Source organism: Salmo salar, chromosome 01 (genome assembly GCF_965601325.2).
Source record: "Salmo salar chromosome 01, fSalSal1, whole genome shotgun sequence".
Taxonomy (NCBI): domain Eukaryota; kingdom Metazoa; phylum Chordata; class Actinopteri; order Salmoniformes; family Salmonidae; genus Salmo; species Salmo salar.
Window position 1 is genome coordinate 58512725 of NC_138291.1, and position 26031 is coordinate 58538755.

Genomic DNA, 26031 nt, shown 5'->3' on the forward strand with positions numbered 1-26031 from the left:
CATTTCACGGTAAGGTCTACACCTGTTGTATTCAGCACACGTGACAAATAAAATGTGCTTTGATTTTAAGTAGAAAAACATGTTGATTCACCCTACTTGTAGAGAAACGTCAACGCCATCCTCCTCTCGTTAATGTTGATGACACGGTCTATCACGGTCATACCATACACACTTAAAAATATTTGATGTCTGATGTCTACCTGGCTAAAATGCTTGCTCGCTAGACTAACTTCTGTTCATGGGCAACGTTAGCTAGTTAACATTAGCCTTCTACATCAACCTACATATGGAACTTCCATCCTCTAAGGCCAGGGGCACAACTACATATGAATGAAATGGTTGGATCAGAATTGCCGTTATAATCATTGGCCAGTACGGAAAATTAAGTAAAACCACAAGTCCAAATCCCTAAGGGACAATTTTAGCTACCTGGTTAACTAGCCACTGGAGGACAACACAACAAGATGCAACAACTCAAGTTTTTCTGTCAAATGACTAATGCTGTCAATGGGATTTGAAAGGAGTGACGCCAAATCCAAGCTGACTTCCTTTGACACTTTCTTTTGGTGCGCCAGGACCCTTCACAGCTGAGCTCGCTCAGTTTAGCTCAAAGCAGATAAAAATAATTGCCTATACATGTTTTGACAAAGGAGGCCAGATGTTCGCTGGCTTCACTTACCTTAAATGCTACAGGCTGCAACAAATGTCAAACTCGTTTAGACTAGGCAGCATCAGATAGATGGCCAAAAAGTAGAGAGACAGAGGGGCGCCGTTTCGCTAGCTCTTGATACTTTCTCCGGGGAGATACCGTGCATTCGGAAAGTTTTAATTAAAAAAATATATATTTCACCTTTATTTAACCAGCTGGCCAGTTGAGAACAAGTTGTCATTTACAACTGCGACCTGGCCAAGATAAAGCAAAGCAGTGCGACAAAAAACAACAGAGTTACACGTGGGATAAACAAAAGTACAGTCAATAACACAATAAAAAAATCTATATACAGTGTGTGCAAATGGAGTAAGGAGGTAAGGCCATAGTAGCAAAGTAATTACAATTTAGCAAATTAATTCAGACACATTTACTTTTTCCTCATTTTGTTACATTATAGCCTTATTCTAAAATTGATGATTTTTATTTTTTTTTACCTCAATCTACACACAAATCCCCATAATGACAAAGGGAAAACAGCTTTTTAGAAATGTTCGCAACTGTATAAAAAAACAAAAACAGAAATACCTTATTTACATAAGTATTCAGACACTTTGCTACGAGACTCAAAATTGAGCTCAGGTGCATCCTGTTTCCATTGGTCATCCTTGAGATGTTTCTGCAACTTGATAGGAGTCCACCTGTGGTAAATTCAATTGATTGGACATGATTTGGAAAGACATACACCTGTCTATATAAGTTCCCACAGTTGACAGTGCATGTCAGAGCAAAAACCAAGCCATGAGGTCGAAGGAATTGTCCGTAGAGCTCAGAGACAACAGTGTGCCGAGGCACAGATCTGGGGAAGGGTACCAAAACATTTCGGCAGCATTGAAGGTCCCCAAACTGAGCAATCAGTGGAGGACGGCCTTGGTCAGGGAGAAACTGATGGTCACTCTGACAGAGGTACAGAGTTCCTCTGTGGCAATGGGAGAACCTTCCAGAAGGACGACCATCTCTGCAGCGCTCCACCAATCAGGTCTTTATGGTAGAGTGGTCAGACGGAAGCAAATCTTCAGTAAAAAGGTACACGCAGCCTGCATGGAATTTGCCAAAAGGAACCTAACGGACTCTCAGTCCATGAGAAACAAGATTCTCTGGTCTGATGAAACCAAGAGTGTACTCTTTGGCCTGAATGCAAAGCATCACGTCTGGAGGAAACCGGGCTCCATCCCTACTGTGAAGCATGGTGGCAGCATCATATTCTGTAGATTATACGATAAAATATAATCTATGGCCGGATTGAAATGTACTTTTTTCAAAGCTACAATCATTTGACAGGCTTAACTTGAATGATTGTCCCTCTTTCTTCAAATTAAAGGCCTCGTCTATGATAGGCCTATTCATATTTGTATGAATATTTTGCTATAGCCTATAGGCCAGGGATGATCAACTAGATTCAGCCACGGGATGATTTTGTCTTGAGGATGGTCGGGGGGCCAGAAAATAATTATAAATAATTTGTAGACTGCAAATTGACAACAAAAAGCCCAAACAGATATAACGTTTGACTAAAACATAATAATTTAAATCCTTGCTTACATTTGTATACAATCACACGTCTCTCTATTATGCGTAGGAATACTTCAACAGATTTCTGGAATTAAAATCACTTGGAGCTGATTTCCTGGTGTTTTTTACCGTTTTAAAATGTTTAAATAAGTAGACTTTTGAGGGATCAGGAACGCTTGGGGGGCCAAACATGGAAACCCTGCTATAGGCTATTGGATACCGTCAGGTAATGAACACATTATACATACAAATTTAATTTGATTACAATTATTTCTTGTCAATAATTATTGAATTAGAAAAACAAATATTCTACTTTATTGCCCTATATACACACACACATAAATTAAGTTTTACCCTGTAGATGATAGGGATTGGATTGCACTTTTTCCAGTGCTGCATTCACTTGACAGACCTAACTTGAATGATTATATACAGTAGCCTATCAAGTGTGGTCTATGATAGGCCTTTTCATATTAGCTAATATTTTGTTAAAGCTTAGTTAGGCAATACATTTAAGTAATTAACTGATTATACATTTAGTACATTTGTTAATAATGCTGCTATTTGTTTGGTTATCAGTAAAAAGTTCAGAAAAAAAAAAACTGACAAGATAGTGCCTATGATTATAATAATTAACATTATCCACATTCTTCCTAGCGTAGGTTTTCACTTGGATTAATATAACTCTTGAAGCAAACATTAGGCCCAGAGCTTGCACAGGTGCGTATTACAATGTGGTAAATAAATTATTTATTCCTTCTTCACTATTTATGAAAAACCCTCTCACTTGGTATCAATTTGGAGTCCATTTTGTTTTAGGGGGGGATTTATTTGTCAATTTTTTTGATCACCTCACTTTTCTAGTAAATAAATCAATCAATTAAACAGTAAATAAACGTTGTTCCAGCTTTAGCAATCTAGCTAAATGTTTTGAGTTCCCATTTCCTCAGGTGGTGAAAAATATAGCCTATAGCCCAATATACACAAAGATGTCGGCAAATTCTCAGAGGAGCCAAAAATAAATATGATCATTCTGGATCCTATTTTTACAGGTTGCACATCAAAATATCAAATCATGCATTCCCTGGATATGTTAGATGAAATTGCATTCTATTTTTGCGTTGTATTTATTGTCCATATAGCAAGAAAATTGTGAATTTATCACAATATAGATTTTTCCCGTATCGCCCAGCTCTAACACAAAATACACACGCGCGCACGGGCTCTGGGGAGGAATGTAGCGTAACACACCAATGTGACCTCTGGCCTATATGGGCTGAGATCTCAGGTGCTCGGAGAGATCAGCAGTATGGATCAGTTACTGTATCATAAGTAATCCTAGTTCACTCCCTATTCTTTCACAGAATTCTCTGAAACGCATAATGCACTCCAAGTGCCTTGCTAAAACAACCAATAGGACCTATAATTTATTCTCTGCATGCATTTGCATCCAAGCTTCAAATCCTCTGTGATCTTTGAAATACAACTGTAGACTTTAATATGCATGCCATGGGAAGCTGCGATCTACTCTTCCCTTAAACATATAATTAAACATACAATTATAATGCGTGTTATCCTATAGCACTTCAACACTTGGCAGCACACAGTTCATCCAATAGGGTTAATCCCACTTCCCAGAATATCCACATTTTAACATTCCCAGAAAAACCGAGCTGCTGCCGAGGTCGACGGGTCACATACCCAAGACGTTCAACAGAACGTGCTGATCACGAGCCAATGGGAATAGAGAGGGAGAGGGAGTGTCTGTAGGGACATGTGTAACACAGCCTCAGGCACTAGACAGACACACACAGCAGCACAGAGCCTCTGGACAATATCACTGTCTGTTGGGAAAAATAGTCCTAATGCAAAACCCATGGCTGAATCGCCCTGACGAGGAACAGCAAACAAACACTGACCTTTCTCTGTGAGATTACTGTCATAACACTGCAGTGTAACGCAGATCTTTGTGATCAATAAAGAAAATCAATAGTGCTTATGAAGGGCTAAAGCGACACATAACGCTACAGCAATAAAGTCTCTACTGTACATGCATTATCACCATTTCTTTGACTACAGCTATAAGTGAATCCATCACAAGCCCGAGGCAGAAGCGTGTGACCGATGTTGACTGCACATTGTGTATGGAACAGGGAAATGTCTGCCGCCACATCCAAACAACAAATCTTAGACTGAGAAACAAGCATCTACTACAGGGTTAAAACATAATAATAATAAAAATAATACATTTATTTAAAAAATGTTTGACTTATTTTTTTTTCTCAGTTGAACTGTTGCGAGGTAGAATAGTAGAATACACAAGGTGCAATTTCAAAATGTGGTTTTGCAGTCACTGATCGACACTCCATTAGCCTGTCTGCTAACATTTTTTAGATTGGTAAATTAGTCTAGCAGCCAGCTAATTTACCAATCTAATCTTGTAGTAACCAAGGTCAAATTAGAGGAAATGATGAGTACAGATTTTTTGTGGCCCCAACCCCAAAGTTTCCCATCCCTGATCTACTACAAACCACACTTACACATTTTAGTATTTGTTTTTGTTTTCTAAAAAGAGACACCGTGGGCTTTTACTATAGGCTATGCACTTTTTCTATTTGCTGGTTAACAAATCATTTTCATATCAAATTCAATTGCGGTGGCATTTACCTTGAACTAAACTCATAATTCAACAAAATATGCAAATCTTCAGGTATTTGTCAAAAAGACAAAGTTGTAGAGTGAATGTGAGAGTGAGAAGCGGCTCTGCCTAGTCTGCCTGCATTAGGGTTGAATGGCGGGAAACCCGGTTACTGAGATTTACTACCCAAAACCACTCCCTTTTCCCGGGATAAATAACTGCGAAAAAACAGTAAATTATAATAAATTATTTATATTAACAGCATGGCGTGAAATGGAACTGTTAAATTATATGCGATGTCCACATCTGCCTTCTCTACGGCCTTTGCATGACGATTCAAAGCTCAGCGTCAAGACAGACAGCCCATCTCAGTATGGAGCACAGTTCACAATGCATGTAGACCTATCATCACATCATGGTAACTTATTTTGTGACAGACAGACCTACATTTGCTGCAACATAGCCTATGCTACAGTAACAAAGACCGAATGCTGTTCTAATTTACCCATCCCCATCTGGCTTTTGGGGGTCACATTTTTTTCATTGCAGCTGCAGAGCGCTCTCTCGCAGTTTCTCTCGCTCCCCATCAACTCCATTCAAATCGCATCCAAAACAGATAATCCTGTTCTAGATTGATATATAGCCCTAATATATACAGTACCAGTCAAAAGTTCGGACATACCCACTCATTCAAGGGTTTCTCTTTATTTTTACTATTTTGAACATTGTAGAATAATAGTGAAGATACACTATAAAATAACACACATGGAATCATGTAGTAACCAAAAAAAAGTGTTAAACATCTGAAAATATATTTGATATGTTTTAGATTCTTCTAAGTAACCACCCTTTGCCTTGACAGCTTTGCACACTCTTGGCATTCTCTCAACCAGCTTCACCTGGAATGCTTTTACAAAAGTCTTGAAGGAGTTGCAGAGTTGCATATGCAGAGTACTTGTTGGCTGCTTTTCCATCACTCTGCGATCCAACTCATCCCAAACCATCTCAATTGGGTTGAGGCCAGGTCATCTGAATGAGTAGGTGTGTCCAAACGTTTTACTGGTACTGTATGTCCTTGTCTACCTTTCAGGTAATAGATTCAATGCAGTATTAGCTAATTAATGATGGGTTATTCATAATAAGCATCTAACTTATAGCCTCCGTCTCTTGCGCAATATGCAAGCACCTGTGCTCCGCTGGCCTCTCCTTAAAAAAACGCTCCTAAGCTCTTGGAGTCCCATGCAGGAAATATCTTGCTGGACATCATTTTTTAAAACTCAGGTAGTTTGAAAGAAGAGCGAACACACGATGGCGGTAGGCTATAGCAGTTATTCATTCAGACCAATAACCATTCAATCTTCATGAAGAGAAGTGAAAGCTTTCTGCCTCTGATTCTAGTCCTATATTATTCAAGGATGTCATTAGAATGATGAAGATAAGGACAACAAAAAATATTTCATTTAACTGTGTAAAGCGAAGAAGGAAAGAAGCAATAATAAAGAAAGAGGCGGTAGGCTAATAACATTAGGGGAACTATTATGAAAGGTATATATATGCGTCAGCCTACTAAATTATACAAATATGCGCTATTATATTTAAAAACGTTAATCTAATTCGCTCGCCTATACTTGTAACTTAGTAAGATGCATGTGCTGCACCAGAATTGCATGTTCTCTTCTGCTTTATCATAGTTAGAAAAAAAATAAAAAAATAAAGAGCAGCAGTAAAATAACAATAGAGGATATTAAAGAGCAGCAGTAAAATAACAATAGAGGATATTAAAGAGCAGCAGTAAAATAACAAGAGGATATTAAAGAGCAGCAGTAAAATAACAAGAGGATATTAAAGAGCAGCAGTAAAATAACAAGAGGATATTAAAGAGCAGCAGTAAAATAACAAGAGGATATTAAAGAGCAGCAGTAAAATAACAATAGAGGATATTAAAGAGCAGCAGTAAAATAACAAAAGAGGAAATTATAAGGGCAAGCGGTAAAATAAAAAATAGAGGATATTAAAGAACAGCAGTAAAATAACAATAGAGGATATTAAAGAGCAGCAGTAAAATAACAATAGAGGATATTAAAGAGCAGCAGTAAAATAACAATAGAGGATATTAAAGAGCAGCAGTAAAATAACAATAGAGGATATTAAAGAGCAGCAGTAAAATAACAATAGAGGATATTAAAGAGCAGCAGTAAAATAACAAGAGGATATTAACCTCTCTGGGCTAGGTGGCACCAAATCGTCCCACCTACGTAACAGCCAGTTGAATCCTGTGGCGCGATTTTCAAATACCTTAGAAATGCTATTACTTCAATTTCTCAAACATATGACTATTTTACAGCATTTTAAAGACAAGACTCTCGTTAATCTAAACACACTGTCCGATTTCAAAAAGTCTTTACAACGAAAGCAAAACATTAGATTATGTCAGCAGAGTACCCAGCCAGAAATAATCAGACACCCATTTTTCAAGCTAGCATATAATGTCACAAAAACCCAGAAGACAGCTAAATGCAGCACTAACCTTTGATGATCTTCATCAGATGACACACCTAGGACATTATGTTATACAATACATGCATGTTTTGTTCAATCAAGTTCATATTTATATCAAAAAACAGCTTTTTACATTAGCATGTGACGTTCAGAACTAGCATACCCCCCACAAACATCCAGGGAATTTACTAACAATTTACTAAATTACTCACGATAAACATTCACAAAAAGCATAACAATTATTTTAAGAATTATAGATACAGAACTCCTCTATGCACTCGATATGTCCGATTTTAAAATAGCTTTTTGGTGAAAGCACATTTTGCAATATTGTAAGTACATAGCCCAGCCATCACGGGCTAGCTATTTAGACACCCGGCAAGTTTAGCCTTCACCAAAATCAGATTTACTATAAGAAAAATGTTATTACCTTTCCTGTTCTTCGTCAGAATGCACTCCCAGGACTTCTACTTCAATAACAAATGTAGGTTTGGTCCCAAATAATCCATCGTTATATCCAAACAGCGGCGTTTTGTTCGTGCGTTCTAGACACTATCCGAAATGGTAAATAAGGGTCACACGCATGGCGCATTTCGTGACAAAAAAATTCTAAATATTTCATTACCGTACTTCGAAGCATGTCAACCGCTGTTTAAAATCAATTTTTATGCAATTTATCTCGTAAAAAAGCGATAATATTCCGACCGGGAATCTACGTTTCGGTAAATAGAGGGAAAAACAGAAAGACGGGGGAGGCCAGTGCACGAGCCTAAGCCCTTTGTCCTCTGATAGACCACTTAGCAAAAGCGCTCGTGTGTTTCAGCCAGGGCTTTGAATTACGTCATTCAGGTTTTTCCCGGGCTCTGAGAGCCCATTGGAGCCGTGGGAAGTGTCACGTTACCGCAGAGATCCTTTGTTTTGGGAAGAGACGTCAAAGAAAGCCAATAAATGGTCAGACAGGCCACTCCCTGTAAAGGAATCTCTCAGGTTTTTGCCTGCCATATGAGTTCTGTTATACTCACAGACACCATTCAAACACTTTTAGAAACTTTAGGGTGTTTTCTATCCATATATAATAAGTATATGCATATTCTAGTTACTGGGTAGGATTATTAACCAGATTAAATCGGGTACGTTTTTTATCCGGCCGTGTAAATACTGCCCCCTAGCCCTAACAGGTTAAAGAGCAGCAGTAAAAAAACAATAGAGAGGATATATACATGGGGTACTAGTACAGAGTCAATGTGCAGGTGCACCGATTAGTCAAGGTAATTGAGCTAATATGTACATATGTAGGTAGTTATTAAAATGACCGTGCAAAAAATAGAGAGTAGCAGCAGCGTAAAATTGGGCAATTCAAATAGTCTGGGTAGCCATTTGATTAGATGTTCAGGAGTCTTATGGCTTGGGGGTAGAAGCTGTTTAGAAGCCTCTTGGACCTAGACTTGATGCGCCGGTACCGCTTGCCGTGTGGTAGCAGAGAGAACAGTCTATGACTTGGGTGGCTGGAGTCTTTGACAATTTTTAGGGCCTTCCTCTGACACCGCCTGGTATAGAGGTCCTGGATGGCAGGAAGCTTGGCCCCAGTGATGTACTGGGCCGTACGCACTACCCTCTGTAGTGCCTTGCGGTTGGATTGGCTGAGCAGTTGCCATACCAGGCAGTGATGCAACCAGTCAGGATGCTCTCGATGGTGCATCTGTTGAACCTTTTGAGGATCTGAGGACCCATGCCAAATCTTTTCAGTTTCCTGCGGGGGAATAGGTTTTTTCGTGTCCTCTTCACAGCTGTCTTGGTGTGCTTGGACCATGTTAGTTTGTTGGTGATGTGGACACCAAGGAACTTGAAGCTCTCAACCTGTTCCACTACAGCTCCATCGATGAGAATGGGGGCGTGCTCAGTCCTCCTTTTCCTGTAGTCCACAATCATCTCCTTTGTCTTGATCACATTGAGGGAGAGGTTGTTGTCCTGGCACTACACAGCAAGGTCTCTGACCTCCTCCCTATAGGCTGTCTCGTTGTCGGTGACCAGGCCTACCACTGTTGTCAACGGCTAACTTAATGATGGTGTTGGAGTCGTGCCTGGCCATGCAGTCATGAGTAAACAGGGAGTACAGGAGAGGACTGAGCACACACTGGAGGGGCCTCCGTGTTGAGGATCAGCGTAGCGCATGTGTTGTTACCTACCCTTACCCCTGGTGGCGGCCCATCAGGAAATCCAGGCTCCAGTTGCAGAGGGAGGTGTTTAGTCCCAGGGTCCTTCGCTTATTGATTAGCTTTGAGGGCACTATGGTGTTGAATGCTGAGCACTAGTCAATGAATAGCATTCTCACATAGGTGTTCCTTTTGTCCAGGTGTGAAAGGGCAGTGTGGAGTGCAATAGAGATTGCATCATCTGTGGATCTGTTGGGGCGGTATGGAAATTGGAGTGGGTCTAGGGTTTCTGGGATAATGGTGTTGATGTGAGCCATGACCAGCCTTTCAAAGCACGGGTCGGTAGTCATTTAGACAGGTTATACAGTAGTGTTCTTGAGCACAGGGACTATGGTGGTCTGCTTGAAACATGTTGGTATTACAGACTCTGACAGGGAGAGGTTGAAAATGTCAGTGAAGACACTTGCCAGTTGGTCAGCGCATGCTCGGAGTACACATCCTGGTAATCCGTCTGGCCCTGCGGCCTTGTGAATGTTAACCTGTGTAAAGGTCTTACTCACAAGGGGCTCCCGATTGGCGCAGTGGTGTAAGGCACTGCATTGCAGTGCTAGCTGTGCCACTAGAGATTCTGGTTTCGTTCCAGGCTCTGTCACAGCCGGCCGCGACTGGGAGACCCATATATATTTTTTTTTAAATAAGAAAAAAAAAGGTCTTGCTCACATTGGCTACGGAGAGCATGATCAAACAGTCGTCCGGAACAGCTGATGCTCTCGTGCATGTTTCAGTGTTACTTGCCTCGAATTACGGGGAGAAAAATGTATGAAATATGTATGCATTAACTACTATAAGTCGCTCTGGATAAGAGCGTCTGCTAAATGACTAAAATGTAAAAATGTAAAATGTAAGTGAGCATAGAAGTAATTTAACTCGTCTGGTAGGTTCGTGTCACTGGGCAGCTCGCGGTTGTGCTTCCGTTTTGTATTCTGTAATAGTTTGCAAGCCTTGCCACATCGGACTAGTGTGGTTCGTCAGAGGGTATAGCTGGATTTCTTATAAGCTTCCGAGTTAGTCCCGCTCCTTGAAAGCGGCAGCTCTACCCTTTTAGCTCAGTGTGGATGTTGCCTGTAATCCATGGCTTTTGGTTGGGGTTTGTACATACAGTCACTGTGGGGACGTCATCATCAATGCACTTATTGATGAAGCCAGTGACTGATGTGGTGTACTCCTCAATGCCATCGGAAGAATCCAGGAACAAATTTCAGTCTGTGCTAGCAAAACAGTCCTGCAGCTTAGCATCTGCTTCATCTGACCACTTTTTTATTGACCAAGTGGCTGGTGCTTCCTGCTTCAATTTTAGCTTGAACGCAAGAATCAGGAGGATATAATTATGGTCAGATTTGCCAAATGGAGGGAGAGCTTTGTACACATCTCTGTGTGTGGAGTAAAGGTGGTCTAGAGTTTTTTCCCTCTGGTTGCACATTTAACATGCTTGTAGGAATTAGGTTAAACAAATTTAAATTTCCCTGCATTGAAGTCCCCGTCTCCTAGGAGCGCCGCCTCTGGATGAGCGTTTTCCTGTTTGATTCTGGCCGTATACAGCTCATTGAGAGCGGTCTTAGTGCCAGCATCGGTTTGTGGTGATAGACAGCTACGAAGAATATAGACAAAAACTCTTTTGGTAGATATGATAAGCAGTAGACTACACTGAAATACTCTACCTCAGGCGAGCAAAACCTTGAGACTTCCTTAGATATCGTGCACCAGCTGTTGTTTACAAATATACATAGACTGCTATGTACTGTACAATACAGTTCACACTCAAAAAGGTTAGCCTCCTAGAGCTAGTTTCATTTATTTACACAAGAGAGCATAGGCTATAGCAAGCTACATCGATGGGCTTTTATGTCTTTCTGCCGTGCGTAATGTGCAGTAGCCTATATCATACTGTATATGCATTGGATAATGGCACAATAATTTGGGCTTTTTTGGGCTCATTAAATGTCATTAATGTAGAGCTCATAAAATGTATTTAATATATGGCTCATCAGGCTCAGGTAGCATCAAGTTAGAATGTTAATTACGCATAATTAGTTAAATAAAGTCCACCTGTGTGCAATACCCTGATGAAGACAGCTTCGCTGTCGAAACGTTGGTTATTACATTTTTGCATCTGAGCTCTTAGAGTGTGCGGCTTTCCTTTATTTTCTAGTGTTCTACTCCGCTAGCCAGCACCTCGCCTTTATAGGTGTGCGTTTCTTTTTTCTAGATTGCAATCTAAGTGTCACATGATCTGTCACATGATCTCAGGATATATACACCTGTTCTGAAAGGCCCCAGAGTCTGCAACAGCACTAAGCAAGGGGCACCACCAAGCAAGCAGCACCATAAAGACCAAGGAGCTCTCCAAACAGGTCAGGGACAAAGTTGTGGAGAAGAACAGATCAGGGTTGGGTTATAAAAAGAATATCAGAAACGTTGAACATCCCACGGAGCACCATTAAATCCATTATTAAAAAATGGAAAGAATATGGCACCACAACAAACCTGCCAAGAGAGGGCCGCCCACTAAAACTCACAGACCAGGCAAGGAGGGCATTAATCAGAGAGGCAACAAAGAGACCAAAGAGAACCCTGAAGGAGCTGCAAAGCTCCACAGCGGAGATTGGAGTATCTGTCCATAGGACCACATTAAGCCGTACACTCCACAGAGCTGGTCTTTATGTAAGAGTGGCCAGAAAAAAATAAGCAAACACGTTTGGTGTTCGCCAAAAGGCATGTGGGAGACTCCCCAAACATATGGAAGAAGGTACTCTGGTTAGATGAAACTTTTTGGCCATCAAGGAAAACACTATGTCTGGCGCGAACTCAATACCTCTCATCACCCCGAGAACACCATCCCCACAAAGAAGCAATGGTGGTGGCAGGATCATGCTGTTGGTATGTTTTTCATTGGCAGGGACTGGGGAAGTGGTCAGAATTGAAGGATGGCGCTAAATTCAGGGAAATTCTTGAGGGAAACCTGTTTAACCTGTTGGGGCTAGGGGGCAGTATTTTCACGTCTGGAAAAAAAAAACGTACCCGATTTCATCTGGTTACTAATCCTACCCAGTAACTAGAATATGCATATACTTATTATATATGGATAGAAAACACCCTAAAGATTCTAAAACTGTTTGAATGGTGTCTGTGAGTATAACAGAACTCATTTGGCAGGCAAAACCCTGAGACATTTTCTGACAGGAAGTGGATACCTGATGTGTTGAATTACCTTTAAGCCTATGCCATTGAAACACACAGGGGTTGATTAATGTTTTGGCACTTCCTATTGCTTCCACTAGATGTCACCAGCCTTTACAAAGTGTTTTGAGTCTTTTACTGTGAGATCTGACCGAACAAGAGCCATGGAACGGTGATGGCCGATTAGACTCTGGCGCGCGAGTTCATGTTGGGTACCCTCGTTCCAATACGTTATAAAAGAGAATGCATTCGTCCACCTTGAATATTATTCATGTTCTGGTTAAAAAAGGCACTAATGATTTATGCTATACAACGTTTGACATGTTTGAACGAACGTAAATATATTTTTTCCCCTCGTTCATGACGAGAAGTCCGGCTGGCTTAGATCATGTGCTAACAACACGGAGCTTTTTGGATATAACCTGTTGGGGCTCGGGGGCAGTATTGAGACATTTTGAAAAAAATATGTGCCCATTTTTAACTGCCTCCTACACCAACTCAGAAGCTAGGATATGCATATTATTAACACATTCGGATAGAAAACACTCTGAATTTTCTAAAACAGTTTGAATGGTGTCTGTAAGTATAACAAAACTCATATTGCAGGCAAAAACCTGTGAAAAATAGATTAAAAAAAATGTGACTGTACTATTTAGTGTCATTGTTTTATAGATACCATAGTGAGAAAGGATTCATTTCGCAACACCTACGGCTTCCACTAGATGTCAACGATCTTTATAAAGTTGTTTGAAGCGTCTATGATAAACAGAGAGCAAATTAGAATCCAAGGAAGTTGACATGTCATCACTTCATTTTTTTGCGCCTGCGCATAAATCTGAGAAACGTGAGTTTTGTCTTCATTGTTTATCTCGACATAGGATAGGTTGTGTGAAAATATTACTGATGTTTAACGTTAAAAATGGACCAAAAGATTAATGCTAAACAACATTTGACATGTTTGAACGAACATAAATAGATTATTTACTAGGTTTTTTTAGCTTTTCGGCGTGATTTTACAGTCCCCCACCACGTTTTGTGGGAGCATAATGAACGCTAAGTACTTGGTGTTATTTGGACATAAATTATGAACTTTGTCAAAAGAAACCACATTTGTTCCGGACCTGTGATGCCTTCCGGACCTGGGATGCCAGTCTTCTGATGGAGATAATCAAAGGTAAGGGGATATTTACAATGTTATTATCGATTTTAGATGATGCTAACTGTATAGCATAGCCTGTTGTTCTTAGCATAGCACCCCGTTTATTGCAAAAATGTGATTTCCCAGTAAAGTTATTTTGAGATCTGGCCATTCGGTAGAAATTACGAGATGATAATATATTATTCTTTGAATGACAATATTATAATTTACCAATGTTTTCGAATAGTAATTTTGTTATGTTCACCGGAAGCATTTCAGAGAAGAAAAGAATCTGAATTTCACGCTACTGTAAAATGCTGTTTTTGGATATAAATATGAACTTGATGGAACAAAAAATGCATGTATTGTATAACATAATGTCCTAGGAGTGTCATCTGATGGAGATTGACAAAAGTTAGTGCATAATTCAAGCTGGTTTCTGCTTTTGGTGACGCCTGACCTTGAATTGAAAATGGATGTTTGTACTTTTGTGGCTATGTACTGTCCTAACATAATCTAACTTTATGCTTTTGCCGTAAAGTCTCTTTGAAAATCGAACAATGTGGTTAGATTAAGGAGATGTTTATCATTTAAATTGTGTAAAATAGTTGATTGTTTGAGAAATTGAAATTATTAGATTTTTGATGTTTTGAATTTCCAGCCTTGTTAGCAATCCCGGCTCGGGGTTCATTGCTAACCTGTAGCCCCAACAGGATAAATGATGAGCTTTTTTGAACAAAACTACATTCGTTATGGACCTGGGATTCCGGGAAGTGACATCTGATGAAGAGAATCAAAGGTAATGGATTATTTACATAGTATTTTCGATTTTAGATCTCTCCAACATTGCCGTTTGTCTGTATAGCAAAGCATATTTTTCTGGGCGCAGTGATCAGATTATTGCAAAGTGTGATTTCCCAGTAAGGTTATTTTTAAATCTGGCAAGTTGATTGCGTTCAAGAGATGTAAATCTATAATTCTTTAAATGACAATATAATATTTTACCAATGTTTTCTAATTTTAATTATTTAATTTGTGGTGCTGACTTGACTGCCGGTTATTGGAGGGAAACGATTTCCTCAACATCAATGCCATAGTAAAACGCTGTTTTTGGATATAAATATGAACTTGATAGAACTAAAAATGCATGCATTGTCTAACATAATGTCCTAGGAGTGTCATCTGATGGAGATTGTAAAAGGTTAGTGCATCATTTTAGCTGGTTTTATGGTTTGGTGACGCCCGTCTTTGAATTGACAAAACATTACACACAGCTATTGTCAATGTACTCTCCTAACATAATCTAACTTTATGCTTTCGCCGTAAAACCTTTTTGAAATCGGACAACGTGGTTAGATTAAGGAGATGTTTATCTTTCAAAGGGTGTAAGATAGTTGTATGTTTGAAAAATTTGAATTTTGACATTTATTTGGTTTCAAATTTGCCGCTCTTGAAATGCACCTGCTGTTGATAGGGTGCACCACGGGTGGCACGCTTGCGTCCCACATAGCCCCAAGAAGTTAAGTCTTCAAGAGATATGAGACAGGGACGGAGGTTCACCTGCCAGCAGGACAATGACCCTAAGCATACTGCTAAAGCAACACTTGAGTGGTTTAAGGGGAAACATGTAAACGTCTTGGAATGGCCTCGTCAAATTCCAGACCTCAATCCAATTGAGAATCTGTGGTATGACTTAAAAATTGCTGTACACCAGCGGAACCCATCCAACTTGAAGGAGCTGGAGCAGTTTTGCCTTGAAGAATGGGCAAAAATCCCAGTGGCTAGATGTGCCAAGCTTATAGAGACATACCCCAAGAGACTTGCAGTGGCTCTACAAAGTATTGACTTCGGGGGGGGTGAATAGTTATGCACGCTCAGGTTCTGTTTTTTTGTCTTATTTCTTACACCCCAAAATATATTTTGCATCTTCAAAGTGGTAGGCATGTTGTGTAAATCAAATGATACAAACCCCCAAAAATCCATTTTAATTACAGGTCTAAGGCAACAAAATAGAAAACATTTCAAGGGGGTGAATACTTTCGCAAGCCACTGTATATGTTTTATAATGCGAGAAACACCGGCTTACCCAGGAGAAAAGTGATTTATTCTCAAGATGGAACATTTGTAAAATATCGGGAAAATATGAAACCCTAGTCTGCATGGTGTGTTATGGCGAGGTTTCACTGTCCTACTCAGTGCAGACAGACACTTTCACTGCTGATCCAATACCTGTATTGCAATATTTTTCGATGGCAAAAAATGAAAACACGAAGCAGACAACTTTCTGGTCCTTTAAAACCCTGCTGTATGTAAAACAAAAAAAAGTATGTACTATACTATATCTTGGGAAATAAATACATGTGACTATGGATGGGAGCATAATGATGTTTGTTTCCAACATTAGGGCTGTCTTCCTAAAGAAGCGAAATCTCCTTCGTGTTTTGTTTCCTTGCCACGGTACTAACGAGTATCGCGATACTGGCATCGCCCCGGTCCTATCCAATTAATGCCGGCAATGTGTCATGTGGTACCTCTGCTGTGCCTCTGTCTGGCCAGACAAGGGGAGACTCTCAATGAGAGGAGAGCCCAGAGCCACAACAGGAGGGAGAGCGAAAGAGAGCAAAATGGATGTGGTCATTGAGAACTGGGTTTTACAGTAGCTTATGTGCCAGCACCTTGGACTTTGCCTGTAATAAGTAACCACGCTTAACATAAAGGCAATAAGGCATCCATCTTCATTTAATCAATACCATACCTTATGAGTTATACGAGTACAAAAGGCATTTCTGAGTCTCAAATCCCATTGTTTTCCAATAATAACCAACTTCTTACACAATAACCTAGCATTTCATGAACATTCTGGTGAAAATAGTGCCTTCAGAAAGTATTCATACACCTTGACTTATTCCACATTTTGTTGTGTTACAGCCAGAATTCAAAACGGATAAAACATTTATTTTTTTTAATCTCACCCATCTACACACAATACCCCATAATGACAAGTGAAAACATGTTTTTAGAAATATTTGTGAATTTATTGAAAATGAAAATACAGAAATCTCTTATTTACATGAGTCTTCATACCCGAGTCAATACATGATAGAATTACCTTTGGCAGCAATTACAGCTGCGAGTCTTTCTGAGTAAGTCTCTAAGAGCTCTCCACACTTGGATTGTACATTATTTGCACATTCTTTTTAAGATTCTTCAAACTCTGGAAAGTTGGTTGTTGATCATTGCAATAAGCCATAGATTTTGCCATAGATTTTCAACCAGATTTAAGTCAAATCTGTAACTAGGCCACTCAGAAACATTCATTGTTATCTTGGTAAGCAACTCCAGTGTATATTTGGCCTACTGAAAGGTGAATTTGTCTCTCAGCGTCTGTTGGAAAGCAGACAGAGCCATGTTTTCCTCTAGTGCTTAGCTCTAATAAAAAAAGTTTTATCCTAAAAACACCCTAGTCCTTGCCAATGACAAGCATACTCATAACATGATGCAGCCACCACCATGCTTGAAAATATGTAGAGTGGTATTCAGTGAGGTTGTATTTGCCACAAACATTATGCTTTCTATTCAGGACATAAAGTAAAACATTTTGCCACATTATTTTGCAGTTTTACTTTAGTTCCTTATTGGAAACAGGATGCACGTTTTAGAATGTATTATTCTGTACAGGCTTCCTTCTTCTCCCTCTGTTAATTAGGTTAGTATCGTTGAGTAACTAAAATGTTGTTGATCCATCCTTAGTTTTCTCTTATCACAGCTAATAAACTCTGTAAAAAATTTTAAAGTAACCATTGGCCTCAAGGTGAAATCCCTGAGCAGTTTCCTTCCTCTCCAGCAACTGAGTTAGGATGGACGCCTGTATCTTTGTAGTGACTTGGTGCATTGACACACCACCCAAAGTGTAATTAATAACTTCACCATACTCAAAGGGAAATTCAATGTCTGCTTTTTTTTTTTACCTATTTACCAATATGTACCCTTTGAGAGGCATTGGATAACCTCCCTGGTGTTTGTGGTCGTATCTGCTCGACTGAGAAAACTTACAGATTATTGTATGTGTGGGGTATAATTTTACTCCTTAAGTTATTTAGGCTTGCCATAAGAAAGGGGTTGAATACTTATTGACTCAAGACATTTCAGCTTTACATTTCTTATTAATTTATTTTAAAAAATCTCAAAATATAAATTACATTATGGGGTATTGTGTGTAGGACAGTGACAAAAAAACTCAATTTAATCCATTTTAAATTCAGGCTGTAACACAACAAAATGTGTCCAAAGTTAAGGGATGTGAATACTTTCTGAAGGCACTATCCGTGTGATTAATTCGAGGGAATACATACAGTCCTGCCTTTTGAAGTACTGGTATGAAAGGGCCTACATCCATGTACATCATATTCCATGACTGATGCAAGTGGTAGGGATCTGACGAAAACATGCAGATAAAATCTATTGCCAGTAGGTATTCATAGAGATGCTAAATTATCAACATTGCTTATGTGTACCTCCCTGATCATCAAAGCCACCACAGGTGGAACAATACGTTCTGGATGGAGTGAGGGGAGAGGATGTAGGATATGTGGGTGTCTATGAATAGGACACAGTGATTGTGTCCCCAAGCTTGCATTGTACACTTCCCATCATGAATTTAAAAAAATGGTGGAAACCTCCTCCAGACAATGTTTAGACCAAGCCAACGCTTTTAAATCTGTGAAGGGAACAGCACAATTGAGGAGAAAGGTGGAGAATCAGGATGCAGCCAGAGAAGCTGGTGGGTTAGTTGGTGATACCTTTGAGGGCAGGAAGTTTCTGCAGCTCGCGGTTCTTGGCGAGGTTGAATCGTGACGAACTCTGGCGACGCTCCTTCTTGACGATCTGGGGACCGCTAGAGTACTTGATCTTGTTGAGCTGAGTGGGTGGAGGGGTGCTATTGCTGGGACGCTTGCTGGCAGTCTGCTGCTGCGCCGCCTGTGGACAAGACACACAAAATCAAAATGAGCTCGTTGAAGTATGTTGAGGCTTGGAAAAGTTTAAACCACTGAAAATGAAATGCAAGATAGAGGTTAATGCCAACTAAATGCATAATATTGTCCTCCTGAAACTTTGAGTAAAACATCACTGCCATTTCTTGGGAGTGACATTTACTATCAAAGTAGCTCAATCTAGTAGATAAAAAAAAAAATACATATCTGGTATAGTGTTTCTCACTAGCTGCGTGCCCATATTACAGTCACCATGCAGAGAACAGTAAATGACTCCACAGAGACTCATTGGCTTGGTCTAATGATGCCATTATCCTGGGGTTCTAAAGCGAGCACACAGAGAGACGACTCGAACATGTGACTGGTCATGCTGTTGAGAATGAGAGAGTGATGAACTAGAGTGTCAAATAAGACTCATGGGAGGGCTTCTATTCTGTCAAACGCTTCAAACACTACAATTCCATGTCCAAAAGGTGTAACGTTTCTCTACAGCTGTCCTCTGGGACATTATAGATTAGAAGGAATACAGTGGTATAGTCAATGACGTCCCGATTTAATGAAATCAAATTTGTTATGCTTCCTTCATGTCCATGATTCCATGAATAGAAGTTAATCTTAAACCTCAAGGGCACTGCAGAAACTCCCCTGACATAACTGCAGTCCTCCTCGAGGATTATATTTTATTTACAGAAGTAAAATCTTAATTTGACCAGTATTGTCACAACAAAAGAATCCTGCAGCGACAGAACGTTTAATCCAGACTTTGAAATGATGCTTCATCTGTGGTTAGGCTATTAGCTGGCCAAAATTAGACTTCATAAGAGTACAATGCTGTGTCTTAGTGCAGGTTCGGTGAATTTATGTAATTCCTGCGGTGCAAGAAAATTCTCCGTGACAACAGAGTGATCAAATTAAGATCCCACAACTGTACATGTGTGGAATCACAGGAAAGAAGAAGGGATTTGTTTTTTACATCACTATTATTTTCCCCTCTATAATGCCCAGGTCATAAAATTTACTTTTTGGTCCACCAGCCACTGTGGCAGGTAGATTAAAAAAATTGACCAGCCACTGAGATTTTTTCTCCCGATAACGTTTCACAAACAAAATCACACAAGAAAACAGATGAGCATGCTTGTAACGTTTCTAAAACAATAAATGCATTACTATTAGAAGTAATGTGGTATATTGTTTAACCCTTGTGTGGTGTTCAGGTCTGTGGGAGCCATTTTCAATATTTACTAAAAGAAAAAAGATACAATTAATTATTTTTTCAACCTGAGACTCATTAGCATTGGCTCATTTTCTGTGAAGAACATGTAAAAGAACACATTTCATTAGGTGCTCTCTGTGCACCCCCTACACATTTATATTACATACGTGGTGTTCGGTTCCACTGGACCCGAGAGTAATAAAAGTTTGGAAAAGTGTGTGTGTTGGTGAAAACAAGTAAAAAATTTAACAAAAAAGGTTTGCTGTGTGCCTTCACTATGACTTCCTCCTCCCTGGGCCTGCTGTTTCAACATAGGTTCTTGGTGTTGTCCGTTTCCCTGCCCTCTCACGCTTTTCTCGCACTCTTTACCCTTTGTAGTGTGTGAAACTACACAATGTCTAGCGGGAACCTGCACAATGTTATTACAATACATTTTCCCACACTCTACCCCAGCCAGGTGCAAATTGGGGGAGGGACACAACAAATAAATTGCTTTGCATGTGTGGCTCTTTACCACAATCAATCAGTATGGCAAAAATAATCTCTGCTCAGAGGGTCTGAGAAATCATTTTTGCAGAGAGAGAAGCTAGTGTGGAAAGAGTTTTCCGAGGATCATGTCTCTGTCAATTCAGAGTCTGACAGTGAGTTGGAAGAAGAGAATGAGATTGACCCTCAGCCATCCCCAAGACCAGCCCATCAGCAGCCAGCCCCAGGACCAGCCCGTCAGCAGCCAGCCCCAGGACCAGCCAGCCCCGGGACCAGCCCGTCAGCAGCCAGCCCCGGGACCAGCCCGTCAGCAGCCAGCCCCGGGACCAGCCCGTCAGCAGCCAGCCCCGGGACCAGCCCGTCAGCAGCCAGCCCCGGGACCAGCCCGTCAGCAGCCAACCCCGGGACCAGCCCGTCAGCAGCCAACCCCGGGACCAGCCCGTCAGCAGCCAGCCCCAGGACCAGCCCGTCAGCAACTAGCTCATCAGCAGCCTGCAGGAGGACAAATATATGGACGCCCAAAACATTGTGAAAGTGAAATGGTCTTCTTGCCCAAGGAATGAGCCACCCCGCATGGCTGCCAATGTGATAAGGATGCAACCAGGGCCGACGCGGATGGCGGTTACTCATGTGCAGGACAAAGTCTTCATTTGAACTGTTCATCCCAGACACCATCCAGAAAATCATTCTGGACTGCACTAATTTGGAGGCAAGGCATGTTTCTGAAGAGAGATGGAAGGAGATGGACCAAACTCATTTGGGGTTCTTGTCCTTGCTGGTGTTTTCAGGTCCTTGCTGGGAATCCACAGAATCCCTGTGGGATGCAGAAACTGGCAGAGAACTTTCCGTGCAACAATGTCTCTGGAAAACTTCCACTTTATTTCCAGGATTATCCGCTTCGATAACTGAGACACCAGACCAGCACGGCGGCAGAGAGACAAGCTAGCTGCAATCAGGTCAGTGTGAGACCAGTGGGTGGACCACATTCTCCTGTTTTACAACCTTGGGCCCAACGTTACTGTTGATGAACAGCTTATGCCATTTAGGGGCCGCTGCCCCTTCAGGCAGTACATACCGTCTAAACCCACAAAATATGGAATCAAGATCTGGGCTGCCTGTGATGCTGCTTCATCATATGCATGGAATTTGCAAGTCTATACAGGGAAGCCAGATGGAGGAGCCCCTGAGAAGAACCAAGGGATGCGGGTTGTCCTGGACGTGACACAGGGAGTCTGTGGCCACAACATCACATGCAATAACTTTTTTACTTTGCGCAAGCTGGGACAGGAGCTCCTCAAGAGGAAGCTAATGATGGAAGGAACAGTACAAAAAAAACAAGCCAGAGCTGTTGAATACACGGAACAGGCCTATCAATTCCTCTAAGTTTGTGTTCACGGCCGAACACGTCCCTAGTGTCCTACGTGCAAAAGAAAGGCAAAAATGTGGTACTCATGAGTACGCTGTATAGGGATGGAAGAATCTGTAGCCAGAAACATTAAAAAAAAACAGATATCATAATGGATTACAATGACACAAAATTAGGGGTGGACAATTTAGACAAGCTGGTGACTGGCTACAGCTAGAAAAGAAGACCCCTACGCTGGACACTTGTGATATTCTTCAACATCTTGGACATCTCAGTGTACAATGTTTTTGTCATCTGGATGGCGTTGAACCCAGATTGGGACAGCGGGATTTGTGTTTAATGGGGCTCATTTACCATTTCCATAAAATACTGTATGTAAAATGTGTTATTCCAATGTTCAGTTCAAAGCAATAAACATCAATAGTGATGAAAACCTTGTTTATCTTGAAAAAATGTAAACGATACATGATTTATTCCACCCATGTCTTGATTACAATTGATTTGTTTACAAAAATCACAGAGCTTTTATTGATAAATGTGATCTAGCAGAGGTAAACGGCAAATATTAACCATGTATGCTGTCTATATTGCTTGTAAATGATATGTCAACATCTAAGTATTTTTAGGTAAATTGCTATGGCTGTATTGCTTTAAAAACTCAATAACGGTGTGTGTCCATCAGACCCGCGAACATTGGGTGAACCTGCGTCTTTTAACCAAAACGTCACAGACGAGACAAAAACATTAACCTGCCCCTTTAAAGGGCGGGAGGTTACCATGGTAGCGCGACTAGAGCCATGTTTGTGACTGCGCTATTGAGTCTGACTAGTAGAAGCATTGTCTTCTCTTCCCTAGCAGTTGAAACTCAAACATAGAAAAACAACCTAGCTTGTGAACAAAGCAATGCCAAGAAACACGAGGACAAAGTCACACTTCAGTAGACTTTCATTTCAAGTAAATTAGACCATTTTTTTGGGTTATGCCTGTGGTGTGGCCAGCACACCTAAAAATGAATATTTCACTCTCACCCCCTGGCAGGCACTGTTGCAGCGCAAGGTGGAATAGGCTATATAGGATTCGGAGTTGACTTTGTGCGATTAATTTACCAGCTATGAAGCGAAGTGGCAAAATACTTTGAAAACAGCAACTGACGCATTTATTTTACTATAAAATGTATTCATACTTTAAAAAAATTTCATTAACAAATACAAGTGAAATGCTCACGTTGTGGATCCCTGACCACCCGCCAACGTGGCTGGTGAAATAGACATCTTACCCAAAAATCGACCCGCATTTGGCTTGTAACAGGTGTTCATTTTAACCCAATATTGGGAATTGAATTTAGGCCCTGATAATGCGTCTTGGAAATTGTAGTTCTATGCTAACCTAAAATTCTCTATTCGCATATAATTCTTAGACAAGCTTGTCATTGGATATGCAGGTGCTCTTGTAAATAGAAGGGGAAAAAAGTAAATAGGTTTACTGCTCTCATATGGTCCATGCTGACTGACTGGTCCAGAAACAAGTGGACAATCACATCTTTCTACTTCATTTGGACTCGATTATGCATGAGTAACACAGGGCTCCATTCAGGAGTAACATCAGCAGCTCCTTTGTAATATTAAAACAGTTATGTGGCGGTTAAACTGTAAGTCTCTTGGCTTTACAAACCATTTGCAAGGCCCCTGTTCCCATAAAGGCCAGTTCTCCATCCCTTACATCCTTGCTAAGCCTGCCCAGTGGTTGTGCCGTGAGTGTTAAACTCTCTCTCTCTGCCATCAGGCTCACAGGGGCATTTCCTGTCTAGTTGAGACCAGGAGAGGAAGTTACCTCTATGCTTAAAAAGGTCATTCCATTTAATAAATTCACGGTAGTATCCTGTTGAAATAGAAATGCATTCAGTTTCAAAAAGGTCCCATGTTGCAGGTAAAAGCGGTCTCAATAGTTGAGTCAAATGACACTCCAGTCGAAAGGTCTGGGTAAAAATAAAAAAAGTTAATGTACTGTAAAAAGGTGCAGGTAACGTTACTCAAGCAACTGCAGTACTCTCATTGAAGTACAGTAAAAGGGATGTGTACTATTGATTAGCTTCTGAAACGGCTTCCCCCTTCTTACGAGACCATGGGAACGGATCAATCCAGAAGTGAATAATAACACCACAATCAAAGGGCGGTTCTTCATACTCAAGACAGTGTAAAATACCAATCCAACTAAGCAACACATGTTATATATTGGCCTGCAAAGATCAAGTATGGTAATTAAGCCAGATTTATACATTTTCAATTACAACTGTGCATGGTTTCATTTAGGCCTACATCTATTGATTTATCGTTATCATGACCAGACAGACATGTAGACAAATTCTAAACAGCAAATACAACAATAATGGTATAAGCACTGGGTCTGTCTTCCAATACTCCAACAAGGCATCCTTTTCCTCAGCTCCTTACTCACATTACCTTTTGACAGGTGGAGATACTGGATACGTTTTCACTATGGACCTATCAAGATCAATGATGCAGACAGAAAGGAAATGGAAAAAGGTTGCCTTCTAAACGGATACTGTATAATGTTTGAGAGTGCAAAGTCTGCATGCAGTGCATTCACACATCTGGGCAGGTTTTTGAAAACCTGGGTAGTGATTGTTGTATGTTACGGACCATTCCCATCAGACACAGTTTGGCGCTTGCCCAAGGCATGGCAGAGATGGCCTGAATAGGCGGGTTTGCATGACTGAGCCGATCTCAAAATAGACCCAATCAATAGCCTTTCACCCCACGCAAAGTCAAACCCTAAGCGCCCTGAGTTTCCTGTCATCAATACCGTTCTCTGGACTGTGGGATGTTTTGAAAGCGCAAACACTATCGTTTGTTAAGGTACACACGCTTATACGAGAGGTTAACAAACCACAGCGACTAATGGAGTGTATCCAGTGTCTAGCCAATGTTAATGAGGTGTAAAGTTCCAGGACATGGTGATACAATACTTGCTTATACTATACAGCCGTGTTTTTCAAACCATTTCCTGTGCACCCAAGTTTGTGCTCACATTTTTCTTCTAAACGAGCACTAACACATGATTCAACTTATCAACTAATTACTAAGCCCTGGATTTGTTGAATCAGGAAGTTGATTAGTTCAAATCGGGTGTGGGTCATCCTATATGATTGCAATCACTTTCTGACTGCACCCCTTTCGATTTGAACGAAACCTTTGCCCATTGTGGAAGTGGTCAGAAGGTGACTTTTTGGAACTGAATGACAAAACATTCAGGAGATGAGTGCTCAAAGTTGATCCATTTTGTATACCCCACCCTACCATGAGAGGCCCATGTCATAAATCACTGAAAAAGATAGAATGGTTGAGTTTGATATAATTTGAAAGCTTACAAAAAACAGGTTTGTCAAACTATTCTATGATTTCTTGAGAATGTTTATTTGTATATATGTAATTTAAGCTTTAACATCAACTATCTAAAAATCTCAATTGGTTGAGGTAGGGTGATTGTGGAGGCCAGGTCATCTGATGCAGCACTCTATCACTCATTCTTGGTCAAATAGCCCTTATACAGCCTGGAGGTGTGTTGGGTCATTGTCCAGTTGAAAAACAATGATAGTCCCACTAAGCCCAAACCAGATGGCATGGCGTATCGCTGCAGAATGCTGTAGTAGCCATGCTGGTTAAGTGTGCCTTGAATTCTAAATAAATCACAGACAGTGTCGCCAGCAAAGCACCCCCACACCTCCATGCTTAACGGTGTGAACCACACATGCGGAGATCATCCGTTCACCTACTCTGCATCTCACAAAGACACAGCAGTTGGAACAAAGAAATCTCAAATTAGGACCAAAGGACAAGTTTCCTCCGGTCTATTGCTCGTGTTTCTTGGCCCAAGTAAGTCTCTTCTTCTTATTAGTGTCCTTTAGTAGTGGTTTCTTTGCCGCAATCCAACCGTGAAGGGCTGATTCACACAGTCTCCTCTGAACAGTTGATGTTGAGATGTGTCTGTTATTTGAACTCTGTGAAGCATTTATTTGGGCTGCAATCTGAGGCTGGTAACTCTAATGAACTTATCCTCTGCAGCAGAGGT

General features: G+C 40.6%; 1 protein-coding gene across 2 annotated transcripts in view; it reads right to left on the reverse strand.

The window, feature by feature from the left end:
• The window catches only part of LOC106605890 (serine/threonine-protein phosphatase 2A 56 kDa regulatory subunit delta isoform), a 56545-nt gene that overhangs the window by 18276 nt on the left and 12238 nt on the right, over window positions 1-26031 (reverse strand). For both annotated transcript variants that reach the window (XM_082975334.1, XM_014201887.3), the window contains exon 3: window positions 18686-18863. In XM_082975334.1, the coding sequence (XP_082831460.1) occupies window positions 18686-18863 (178 nt within the window). The remainder of the gene's footprint in view (window positions 1-18685; window positions 18864-26031) is intronic.